At 38.0% G+C, this 12,643-nt stretch overlaps 1 protein-coding gene across 5 annotated transcripts; it reads left to right on the top strand.

Annotated features, from left to right (window-relative positions):
- The first annotated feature begins 5,653 nt into the window (after positions 1 to 5,653).
- Positions 5,654 to 11,977, top strand: LOC149221738 (E3 ubiquitin-protein ligase RZFP34-like). 5 transcript variants are annotated; one of them, XM_089385212.1, is made up of 11 exons: positions 5,654 to 6,453; positions 6,842 to 7,101; positions 9,187 to 9,274; positions 9,426 to 9,485; positions 9,694 to 9,771; positions 9,909 to 9,952; positions 10,076 to 10,116; positions 10,211 to 10,337; positions 11,144 to 11,213; positions 11,394 to 11,435; positions 11,542 to 11,977. In XM_089385212.1, exons 4-11 carry the CDS (start codon positions 9,432 to 9,434, stop codon positions 11,740 to 11,742), a joined length of 657 nt encoding a protein of 218 aa, XP_089241338.1. In that variant the 5' UTR covers positions 5,654 to 6,453; positions 6,842 to 7,101; positions 9,187 to 9,274; positions 9,426 to 9,431; the 3' UTR covers positions 11,743 to 11,977. The 5 variants fall into 5 exon arrangements, with proteins under 5 accessions (XP_089241338.1, XP_089241337.1, XP_089241336.1 ...); XM_089385211.1 differs by having other exon boundaries at positions 5,655 to 6,453; positions 9,455 to 9,485; XM_089385210.1 differs by lacking the exon at positions 6,842 to 7,101 and having other exon boundaries at positions 5,674 to 6,453.
- Positions 11,978 to 12,643: the final 666 nt, after the last annotated feature.

The raw sequence follows: 12,643 nt of genomic DNA, 5'->3' as shown, positions 1-12,643 counted from the left end.
GGGTTCATTTGGCCTACTTACCTTGCTCAACCCTTCATCTTTTATCACTTATGCATCATTTCTTAGTATATTCGTGTTATTTGTAGGAAGAAGGGCAGGCATTATTCCTATGTGACTAATACATGATGATTTCAGGTTTTTTTGACATTAAATGGAGCAAAGACCACGCAGAAGGAGACAAGGAGACAACAAAGGTGGCATTGCAGGTTTATAAGGAGGTTGTCCACAGTCTTGAATGACCTCCCTCGTGATCTCCACCCCAACTCCGAGCTCCAACAGCTATCCCCACCGAGCTAAAAGGCAACCAACGGATTCTACAGGAACAACAGTTTACTTTTAGTTGGACAGCCGAGCTCCACTAATTGAGGAAGCCAGCTTGATCCTCATCATGTATAAATATTGAGGCCGTAGCCTTTGATAGGAGCTTTTTGAACTTTTGAACTACTGTTGCAATTTCTAAGCACGAGCTACAGCTCGGTTTTTGCTCTTTGTAAGCTAGTTTTGGCATGATGTTAGACTCATGGTTATGATCTTTTAATAAAGGCAGGCAGATTTGGATTCCATCCTGAGTTCTTAAGAGGAGCTATAGCTCTCAGGTTAGGGCCCAACCTGAGAGCAATAGACTTCCTTCTCTTTGTATTGTTACTTGTCTTTCCTTTCAGCACTTTGTTTCTCTGTTTTGACATGCGTTTGGAAAACACAGTCTGCTGATTTAATTTCTTTAATGTGATTGAGTAGATTAGTTTATGGTTAAAGTGCTGTTAGCAGTTTAGATTAGAGTAGGAGGATTAGAATTCATCAGAGCTCCAAGAAAAGGTTGATAGTGCACTCACTGCCATCTCTGTTTAGAGATTGGGGGTGTAGACCGTACCAACCACCAAAAAATGCAGTCTTATATGTTCATGCAAGCTGCCACACAGTCATTTCCGTCATAGAACCGTCCATGCATTTTGATCTTGAGCAATACTTCTTCGTTCCAACACCATGCACGATTTCTCTCCACAATTTACATTGCTGTTCGTTGGTTAAATAACACAGTTAGAATAGGTTGATGAAATTCTCGGTTTTGTGCAAGACATAGAGGATTTGTTCCATTTACACTGCACATCATTGTTCTATTATCTTCTTCTTCTTCTCAACCGCGCCTAAAGTCACCTACTCATCCTCTGTTCAGCTCGTTTTCCTTCCAACCCTTCTACTTCTCACGTAGCTCCATCTTTTTGACTTTCCATTGCTTCCACCCTTCTATCCACCAACCAACTTTACCCACTCTTTCTCCATCTTATCTCTCTGTCCCTGAGCCATCACCAGCTCCCTTTTCACCCTACCTATCCACCCATACAGCTCCTCGACTCCTCCGTCACCCAAAACTCCAACTGTAGAAGTTAGCAGACTTCCTGTAGAAATCCCGAGCTTCCTGTAGGATCCCCTGCAAACATCCTGTAGAAGCCTGCAAACTCGGTTGCCAAGCACCTGAACGTTGTGGACTTCTGTGGAATGATGTTAGGAATCCCCTGGGACCTCTCCTAGCCCTCCTGACCTTTTCCAAGCCTTCCTTCCCTTCGAACTACCCCTGCACAGTCAAAACCCAATAAGAAACGAAATCATAATAACTCCACCCACTTGAGAAAAAATACAAAAATGTGTTCTCTTCAATAAAAGTAGTGTAAATTCATGCATCTCATCTCACTAGAAGTAATGGCATCATTTCTAGAAGTTTGCACTCTCACCATTGCATCATAGAGGTTAAGCTAGTTAGATTAGGGTTTACTAGGGTTTCCATGTTTGGTTGGCTTTCAGTTCATTCTTGCAAAGTAGGTTAATTTCCTTTGAGATAGTCCTCGTTCATCATTTAGAAAGCTTCTTCTGAGAACATATAGAAGTTGGCTTGAGCCCTAGCGGACTTGTGCCAGCTGACCAAGTGACAGCTGCGACAAGAGCAAGTACTTGTGCATACAACACCGTCGCTTCCAAGTTTGTTACGAACTACCGGGTTGATAAAATTAGAGAAGGAAGCCCCAGGAGTTGTAGCATTGTTGCTACAATACTAGAGCCCACCAAGTTATCACAGTGTGAGTGATCAAAGTCTATTTTTAGACTGGCCGTCAAAAATAGAAAAGTCAAATATTATTATCTCACAATAATATTTGGACTATAAACTTAATCTTATTCTCTTGGAGCACTTCAGTTTGAGCTACAGAGGTGGCACATGCAGCTGTCAGAAGGAAATACGCTTTTCTTATGAGTCAGTTGAGTTGTTGCATGCATGACTTCAGTTAGAACTCAATCAGTTGAGTTTGGTGGAGTTGATGGAGTTGTGTTCAGTTTAGCTTTGTTAAACTGGTTGTATTTAGTCTAACTGGCAAATAGACTAGAGATGAGTTGGGTGAATTAGTTATTAATTAATTCACAAGTTATTAACTCATAATACAACTAATGAATACATCAGTTAACTCAGTTGCATGTCAGTGCATGTTCAGTTCAACAGGGACAGGTGGTAGAGAATCAGATTGCTATCAGTTGTGACTATAGTTGTGCACCAGATCTTGCACAATCAAGGGATTGAGTATGCCAATGAGTTTGCTCACGTATTTTCCCACATTATAGCTTGTGCTCACGTCCAACAAAGTGTGAGTGACTATTTTGCAGGTGAAAAACGAGTTTGGTGAGCCATTCTCATCAATTCTTGAGTAGGTATTGAGCAGTGGAGGCAGGCAAGCAGTGGAAGAGATTTGGAGATCAGATCTGAGCTGTATTATGTGTAAAAGAGGTGGAGATACTTGTGAGAAGTATTATGCTGTGTAATGTTACATGACTCAATCATTAATATACAGATAGTTGGGGTTTTTAGCGAGATGCTTTCCCCGGGATACATACTGTGTTAATGTGTGAATGCTCTTGATGTTTTATTGTTATTGATGCTGTTATATTGATGATCAACGTAGAGGAGCTTATGTATTGTGTATGTTTTCTGCAATAGTACATGATCAGGATAATCTCCATTGAATATGTGTTAAATTATTCAAAATTTCTACATTGAACAGGGTTGGCATGACAGAATGCAATCCTCTTACTACTCCAATGGAACAAAGCTTAAAGCTCACATCTATTAAAGGAAAAGAATTTGAGGATGCAACAAAGTACAGATAGCTTGTAGGAAGTCTCAACTACCTAACTACTACCAGACCAGACATTTCGTTTGCTGTTGGAATCCTCTCCAGGTTTATGCAAAAGCCTTGTGAGGGACATTGGTCTGCTGCAAAAAGAGTTCTAAGGTACTTGAAGGGAACTCAAGACTTTGAATCAAGTATACACAAGTGGACGATTTTAGCTTGATTGGATACTCTAATTCAGACTTCGATGGCGACAAAGAAACTGGGGTATCTACTTCAGGATATGTTATGAGTCTTGGATCAGGAGCTATGTCCTGGAGATCACGTAAACAATCAGTTCCAATAGATTCCACAACAGAAGCAGAATACGTGGCAGCGGCTAAAGCAACAAAAGAAATTGTGTGGCTCAGGAAAATTCTTGAAGATTTGCAGGTAAAACAAGTACAATCAACTCCACTCATGATTGACAATACCTCTGCAATAAAGTTGGCCAAGAACTCAAAGTTCCATGATCGAACGAAGCACATCAATACTAAATATCATCTTATTCGACATCATGTTTGGGCCAAAACAATCCATCTCCGTCATTGTTCCACTAATGAGCAAATTGTAGACATCTTCACCAAAGTGCTTGGAAGAGAAAAGCTTAAACGATTCAAAATGATGCTTGGACTCACCAACATCCCTAAGGGGGGGAATGTTGACACTTAATCATTAGGATTGGGTGAATATAATGTAACTAAATAAATAAGTAATATGAACAGTCATCGGGAGATGAAATGAACAGTCTCTCCCTCATGTATATAATGAATACCTACTTGAAAGAATTAAATATATGAATCAATTTTGCTTGAGGAGTCACTACTTGCTTTGACAAAACAAAAAAAATGATTAAATGATTATTCACATCTTCATTATTTAAGTGATTATTTATATAATACAGTGGCTCTACCTCATACATGAATGACATAAAGGTAGTAATATTGACATAAACGTAGTAATATTGGATATGACACCAAGGTTGTCAAATAGACCCTATTGTGAGTTCTTTTTTCGGATTGAAGAATTTTATAAAAAGAGAATTATTTACTTTGAACTATAAATGCTAACAAGTTTCCTCCCCCGCAAGTACAAGACAGTTCTAAAATGTCGGCAATTCTATCCAAGGCAGCTCCAAAATGTCAGCGATAGGATCCCATAGCAAATGACGATCTATGAATTTCGAACATGGTGAGCTTCTTTAGAGCCATACAAGATGTTTCCAACACCTTTAATATCAATTCAACACCTTTAAAATCAATATAACATTGCCTTACCAACATTTATAAATTGAAAATTGATATACTAGCGTCATTAAAGAATAAGACCCAAATTGATTCAATCAATTAAAATGTAAAAAAATTAAAAAAAATAAAAATAAAATTATTTCTAATATATATATTTTTTTGTAAGTGTGGTAAAACTTTTTCATTTTTCAGTTTTTACATGTTTGTTATTCACTTCATTTTTGGGACATCGAACCCAAGATCTCCCGTTCGGTGAGCCTTTATTTGCACGACCATTACCACTTAATCTACCCCATACAGACAAATTATTTCTAATATTAACTTTGAAACCGTTCTTTAATTTTTCACTCAAACTTTTTAGTCAAACTGATCAACCATATTTCCAATACGTTATGCTCCCAGCCGCAGGATAATAATAATCCTATTATAAAGAAAATATGCAGAAGACTAAATTCAAAGGAAGCTAGTTAAGCACCTCGTAAGACAACGTTGGTAGAGAGGCTATGACATCATCGTCCCAAACATTGGGATGATAATCACTTACGCGTCTCCCTACAGCATCATCATTAGTTACAGAGGCGGTCCAACTCATGCTCATGGAAGATGCAACGGATTTTCATTGCCTGCACATTCCAAGGTTTGGTATTGTTCTATAGCTGGCCTTCAGCTCACAAGTAGAACTGAACTTTCTGTGAAGGCACAATTTGGAAACCAACGGCACAACAGAAACCAGAGCCTTTTGTTGGCTTGTATGGTATCACTCCTTTTGGCCTATAGGGATATAAGTGAAGGTAACAAACTAAGAATTCTTTTGCCATTGCATATATATAGGGCTTCTTGCACCCGATAATGTCATACTTGATTAACAGCATCACTGTATTTGTCTTTAAATTTTTAAATTACATGACAAATTATCAAATACTTAATTTTACTGTCATTTCTATCGTCTTTATTAGATGTTACATTATTTGTAATTGTTAATTGTACATTATTTCTATGTAATCCAATGCACAAGAGAGTGGACATTGTACACTTTCCATTCCAACTCACAAAATAATTAGGCCGATAGGCCTTCCTTTGGAACAGACTTTCATCGTTCCTTTGGCTCTCGTGCTGACACGTGGACAGTCGTCCCTTCGTCATCTTTTTCTTTCGGATGTTGACACCTGGCTTGTACATTTATCAGGGTTCGAGTTTCTCTGAGCATGGCTCAGGTTTTGAAGCACGAAACCTGAAGCACGATGAGCACTTGATTTCTAAGGCGGTGGAGGCCTTTTATGAACGGGACGTGGATTCCATGAGGGCGGCGTCTCGGATGGAGAAGTTTTTGTGTAATAAGGAGATGGTAGATGTCTCTGTGAGGATGTCAAGGGCCATGTATGCTCAGTTCGTGCACCAAGCCTTTCAGGCACCGCGTTGCTCAGTTGTAAAGAAGAAATGGGATTGAAAAAACCAAGAGGCGTATATACACACATTGGGTTGAATAATTTAGTGCACATTGAGGCAATGACACGGCTTAGAGCCGCTGTAATGATCAATAAATAGTCAGGCAAGATGCATCATTGCCTCAATTATTTGTAGGATCAGGTTGTATTTAGTGTTTGACAGGTCTTTCCATTTTTTGTAGTTCTGGGTTAGAATTGTTTTGCTTCCAGGAACGTCAATATTGCCAAGACCTTGATTTCAAGTTTTTTCAAACAGAAGAGTTTTTGGGTGTTACAAATGGTGGAGTTTGCAGATTGAAGCTGTGTTTTATGAAGGGTATCTGCGAGAGATGTTATCATAGTTTTTTATTTTGAGGAAACCCAAACCTGTAATAGCGTTTTTCTGGGTTACCCTTTAAGGTGTCACAAGGGTTCCCAAACTGAGGGTTTTAAGCTGCTTTTAGAGGGTTTTCTGAACCAGGATCTGGGTATTTTGAGAAATGTCAGGGGAAGAGTATTTGGAGGTCAAGTTCAGGCTCCATGATGGTACAGACGTTGGTCCCAGAAGATATTTATCTGCCACCACTGTTGCCACCTTGAAGGAAAGCGTCCTTGCACAATGGCCCAAAGGTAAGGATTTCATTTCTATCATTTTTTTAATAATTTTACGTCTATTTAGTTAGTCTGGAATCTCAGGCCTCGTTATTATTATAGATCAGTTTTTGGTTGAAGGTGCATTTTTCGGATACTCTTCCGCTTGCAGGGCTTTGCCATCTTTCTCTTGGAACTTGAAAACAGAAATTCTTGGCCACAGATCTAGGATTTTAAAATAGGTCCAATCCCACAACTCACACACACACACCTGAAAATAAATAGTAAAGTTTGATAGCGCAGGGTGGTTTATAGATCTGGTGAGTGTGTGGACTGGACAATAGTTCACAGCCTTGTGTGTGTAGTACACCCATTGGAAACAGGTCATGATTGGTTGGTCTGAAACCTCTTTCACTGCGTTGGCCAGGCCACAAATAGACCAACAGCCCTGAGGCTAAGCAACAATAGCAACAACCAGTACAATATCGGCAGCTAGGCGTCGGATCATCATTGCAGCAGAGCTACAATAAATACTACACATAGCTATCCATCAGGCAGGGGGAGCGAGGAAACTGGAATTTGAACCTGGTTCATCCTCACGACAACTGCTCGAAGTTGCCTCTTGGCCACAGCCTGGTGCATGAACACATACATGTTTGCGTGTGTTTGACTGGAACAGAGAAATAGGTATAACTGTTCGAGATGGGTTCTGGTTCGTGATTTACTGTGTTGAGAATTACTAGATCTGCAAATTCTGCTTAATTCTGTTTAGAATCCTCCATATTTTAGGCAGGTCATTTACATTGTGGCAGAGGATTATCTCTGCAGTCCATTCATCGAGAGATATGATAGGAGATCCCTGGTTGCAACATTCTACTTAATTTTAACCAAAAGATTTGAAGATAATGATTAAATAAGCAGATTTGGCATGAATTGAGGCTCGAGCGAATGCTAGGTCTCATTGCAAATACAGTGGAGGGGTGGATTTGAGGATTTTTATTTATCATATGACTATTATGCATTTGTATAATATCATCCTGGGGTTTGTGAAAAGGAAGAGCCTGCCCTTGATCAGGTTTTCTTGCTAGAGCAATGGAACAATAACGGAGGGCACCGCGTTGCTCAGTTGTAAAGAAGAAATGGGATTGAAAAAACCAAGAGGCGTATATACACACATTGGGTTGAATAATTTAGTGCACATTGAGGCAATGACACGGCTTAGAGCCGCTGTAATGATCAATAAATAGTCAGGCAAGATGCATCATTGCCTCAATTATTTGTAGGATCAAGCTGTATTTAGTGTTTGACAGGTCTTTCCATTTTTTGTAGTTCTGGGTTAGAATTGTTTTGCTTCCAGGAACGTCAATATTGCCAAGACCTTGATTTCAAGTTTTTTCAAACAGAAGAGTTTTTGGGTGTTACAAATGGTGGAGTTTGCAGATTGAAGCTGTGTTTTATGAAGGGTATCTGCGAGAGATGTTATCATAGTTTTTTATTTTGAGGAAACTAGTGTAGTAAGGGAACTTTCTGTGAACAATGAGTAATTATGTGCTACTGTAATCCAGTAGAATTCGTGGGGTAGCCTCTTGTGTCCATGACCCAACAATAAATTTCTGTTGGCACCCTTTAATGCAGTCAGTTTTATTTCAAATTTCTCTCTGACAGGGAGGTCTATAGAACAGCACTTGTGTCAAAATGAAGTTGTCCTGGCTATCAACTACCTTTCTTTATGATTTAGTTCTTTCTCAGAATCTGATCATGAACCCCCCTGGCCCGTTCCAGATCCGCAACACCGGCACACGCTTTCATTATGGTAGCATAAGTAAACTTGTTCGGCGACACCAGTTGGCTCTGCATTTGCTCGAAAAGTTTGAGGGCTTCCTCATATTGCCCATTCTGAGCGTAACCCGTGATCAACGAAGTCCACGAGATGACATCTCGTTCAGCTATATTGCCAAACACTTGGCGTGCAGTATCCAAATCCCTGCATTTTATGTACATGTTTATCAAATTGTTTTGTAAGAAGAAATGCTCTTGAAACCCACATTTGATGATGTGGGCATGTGCAATCTTTCCATTCAACAGCGATCTGATGTTGGCACAGTCATTCAAGAGACGGCTAACGTTGGAAACCTATAGTTGGTGCATGTGTTCTTTATGTGGAACTAATTTCAATTTTTAACTTTATTTTCTTTAGAGCTGAAAAACCATTACATATTATGCGGGGCTATGGTATCCCACATATTTGTTCTATTTATCCCTTTGGCCATAAGCAAACCTATCTCATCTCATAGAACAAGAAAAGAGGTTGTGCTAAAGTGACCTCTTTGTATTGCTAACATGAGAAGAGTATTTCTGTGTGTCTCTCTATTTTCTTCAGCTTAATTTACTTTCTACTAAGACAATGAATCTCAGGGAATTGAAGTGTGCAAAAATAGCATTCATTAACGTGGGGCTATGAAATTTCTGTTTTTAACTGTCAAGGAATTCATCCTGGTCATTTGTTGTCCTTAACATAAATATTTAAGGTAGTGAGCATCTACATTGTTTGACATGCATACCCATACTGTATTTGGTATTTCTTCCTTGAAATAGAATGGAGATGTTCAATACACTATTGTTTAATGTAACATTTATGCCTTTTATTTATTATATATAATTTTGATATTTTCTTATTGGTATCTCCATGCATCTTACAAAGTGGTGAAAAATGTGTCTTACAGGGATGATTTTACTGATGTGTCTTTTCTTGATACTGATAATTGATGGCAGATGTTCACACTACTGCCGGAGATGCCAAATAAGGGCTCCGTCTTGTAATGAAGTCTTTGACTGTAGGAATTGTCATAATGAGGCCAAAGTATGCTTCTTTTTCTTTACTTCTTTCGTAGCTATTTCAAGTTCAACGGTTGTGTTTGGTTTATATACTTGTTAAAATAGAACTATAAAATTACGTCTCTTCTAATTTCATTTGTGAGGGTATAGTATGGTTTGATCTCATATCTGAACAGAATTCAATGGATGTCCATCCACATGACAGACATAATGTACCGCGCCATGAAGTTCGAAAGGTAAGGTTCTATCTTGTTTTCCAGTTAGATGTTATTCATTATGATGTTTGTCTTAATGCTCTGAACAATATGTATTCTTTGTAATTTTCTGAAGGTAGATTTGAAAGAGCTGAGCCTTTTTAATTTTAATAATGTGCAGAAAATTTAGAGGTAAACACTAATGCTTCTTGAGTTATTTTAAAAATGATTATGCACTGTCATTTTGTAGGTTCAGCAAACCTGCGTTACTTGTGGTGTTTGTATGGGAAATTACTTCTGTGAAAAATGCAATTTCTTTGATGATGAGGTACGTTTTTAATGCCTTTTCAGGTTTAATAGTTCTGGTTTAGGAAAACAGAGAGTTTCACTCTTACAAAATTATAAAAAGATGGTTTGGATGTATACACTTTCGGTTCTAATTGTACTTGCCACTTTGGTTTCCAGGACTCAAAACAGCAATACCACTGTGACAGATGTGGAATTTGCAGGTATGCTTTTCTCTTTTTCCTTTGATGTTTCTTGCTCTCTTGTAAAGTAATCTTTCATGCTATTGTGAAATGTATTAGATGTATTTCTTGCCTTTGACTTTAGCTACTTGTGCTGGTTTTCAGAACTGGCAGCAACGATAATTTCTTCCACTGTTATAAATGTGGTATGTTCTTTATGACTTCTCAAATTATCACCGCTTCTTCCCTTGTTTCATTGTAGTGCGAGAATGATTTATTTGCTCATGTACCTTTTTCTAGGATGTTGCCACTCTATCCGCTTGAAGGATTGCCACCCTTGTGTGGAAAAAGCAATGCACCAAAGACACGCACACATGGATCACCCCAACCTTAACCTGGCTTTACTGACTGTTCTACGCATGTTCAGGTGCAATTGAAGATTTTACTCTCCTCGTTGGTCTTATGAAATTTTATAAATTGACCTAAGAAATATCTGAACTCTTCCATAAGAACTACTCTTTTACATTACCCCATAAAGAAATGAGAACCCTTACCAGATTACAATGATTTCTGCTATGATAAGCATTCTTACTCACAAGATTTTGTTTCTCATCAGTTGATATCCGTACCCACTTCTAGAGCTAGCTTCGGATTACCTAGCTATACTGGGTGCATTTATGTTATTTTTCTCTTGCTCTGATACAAACAACATCAGTGGTTTCAGTGTCCTGCCTTGTGTACCATGTCTGACTTGTAGTTGTTATATATGTGATGGCAAGATATCTTATTATAGTAGAATACCTGATATGCTTGATATGATAAAAGTTAAATAGTTGACTTTGCTCATGTCCATCAAAAATCAGTTGACTTCGCTTAATGATCAATTAGCTTTGCTCATGTCTATCAAAATTTTGGAATAGTCATATCCCTGTATTGAGATTTTATTCCACACGATCAATAATCCCCTTTTTGTCCACCTATGTCTTTACACGCAATACTGTCCTAAAGCGTTATCCTGTAGGTACACTTCAGTAAGTTTCATATGTGGCCTGTTTTGTGCCCTGGCTCACAACCTCTTGTTTCCAGTCTACCTATACTATTACACAATACAAGATATACTTGCACTGATATGCCCATTGATGGTACCTTCTTCAGCAATCTGTGGTCACAGTAGCAGCTTTAATTTTATTTCAAATTTCTTGCCATTCTAACATGTTTGTTTGTCCTTTGCAGATTTGCTTGTCCAGTGTGCTCCAAATTTGTCTGTGATATGTCTAAATTGTGGGGGAAACTTGACCGAGAGGTAGATATTGTCGACAAGATGAACATCTTGAAGTCAACTTGCAATGGGTTGTATAAAGAGTAGCTTATTATATGTGTTTTTGCTAATTTTGATTTCTCATATTTGAAATTTTCTTTCGTCCAATGGCAATTGATTTTTTAAGTTTCTTGAGTGGATTCTGATATTTTTTTTGTCATGTAGGTTTCTTTGACTCCAATGCCTGAAGCTTACCAGAACAAAATGGTAAGTTGTCTGATGTTAATGTGGTATAATTTGGAGGCATATTTTAGAGCCCATTAGTGGCGTGGGAGAAAATACCTCACCACTTTCTCGTCGGTCATTTGAGCAGGTTTGGATCTTATGCAATGACTGTGGAGTAACTTCTGAAGTAATTATTCACATTGTTGCACACAAGTGTCAAAGTTGCAATTCTTATAACACCCGGCAGACCAGGGGAGGTCCTTCTGCAAGTTCATGTAGATCTCATCTTTTATATTCTCAAATGTTCAGATTCATGTATCCCTCTTTACCACTCGTAAGGTTGCCTTAGCACTGATTATGTGGCATGAAAAACAACTGTACTGCAAATTGCTATGCAGTGGCATACTGTAAGAATTCATTGTAACCGCTCAGTTTTTGCGGCACTACTCTACGGCTGTTAACATCATAACACAGTTGACATATCTCGCTGCTTGCAACTATGTTGACATAGGGGAATGAAATTGTAAAAAACACAAGTTATCAATTGGTCCATAAATGGTATTACCGACCTTTTTAAATTTGTTTGGAAGATCCTATGTCTTATATTCTATGATGGAATTACCTTGTTGTTCATATACCATCACACAGTGGAACTGTTAAATTAATTAATATGCTTCCATAGTATTTAATACAACTGAAAAGCCTAAATCCAGTTTCATATATCTCACATTTACTCAGGTTGAGTTTATGGGTTCTTTTTATGCCTCATGACACAGAAAGCGTGAATATCCAATTCAATTTATTAAGAACAGGGCATGGTAAACTCATACATGAACACTTAAACAACTTGAGATTTCTATGATAATATATGTGTAACCAAAATTCCTTCCTGCTTTTTAGTCCGCACAAGATATTCTCGTTATTTGCTTAAATGCAAAAAAGCCCGCACAAGATATTCTCGTTATTTGCTTAAATGCAATTATTTCTATTAAGTTACTACTATTATTTGCTTAAATGCAATTATTTCTATTAAGTTACTATTAGCAATTGTAATGAATTTCTGCTATATGTTCCGAAAAGCCTGGCTTCCAATTACAAAAGTAGTTCAAGTTTGCTATTTAAATTTTGTATTAAATTGGATTCCGAAACTTGTTAAACAATATCTGCAAATTCCCTGATTTATTATTCAAATATCCCCATGGTCTTAAGATAAATTAATGAAATGGTCTCACTAAGAGTTATTCTATTGT

Source organism: Pinus tabuliformis, chromosome Q (genome assembly GCF_031772625.1).
Source record: "Pinus tabuliformis cultivar Carrire ecotype Pingquan chromosome Q, CPIR1, whole genome shotgun sequence".
Classification (NCBI taxonomy): Eukaryota; Viridiplantae; Streptophyta; class Pinopsida; order Pinales; family Pinaceae; genus Pinus; species Pinus tabuliformis.
This window is presented reverse-complemented; position numbering and strand designations above follow the sequence as displayed.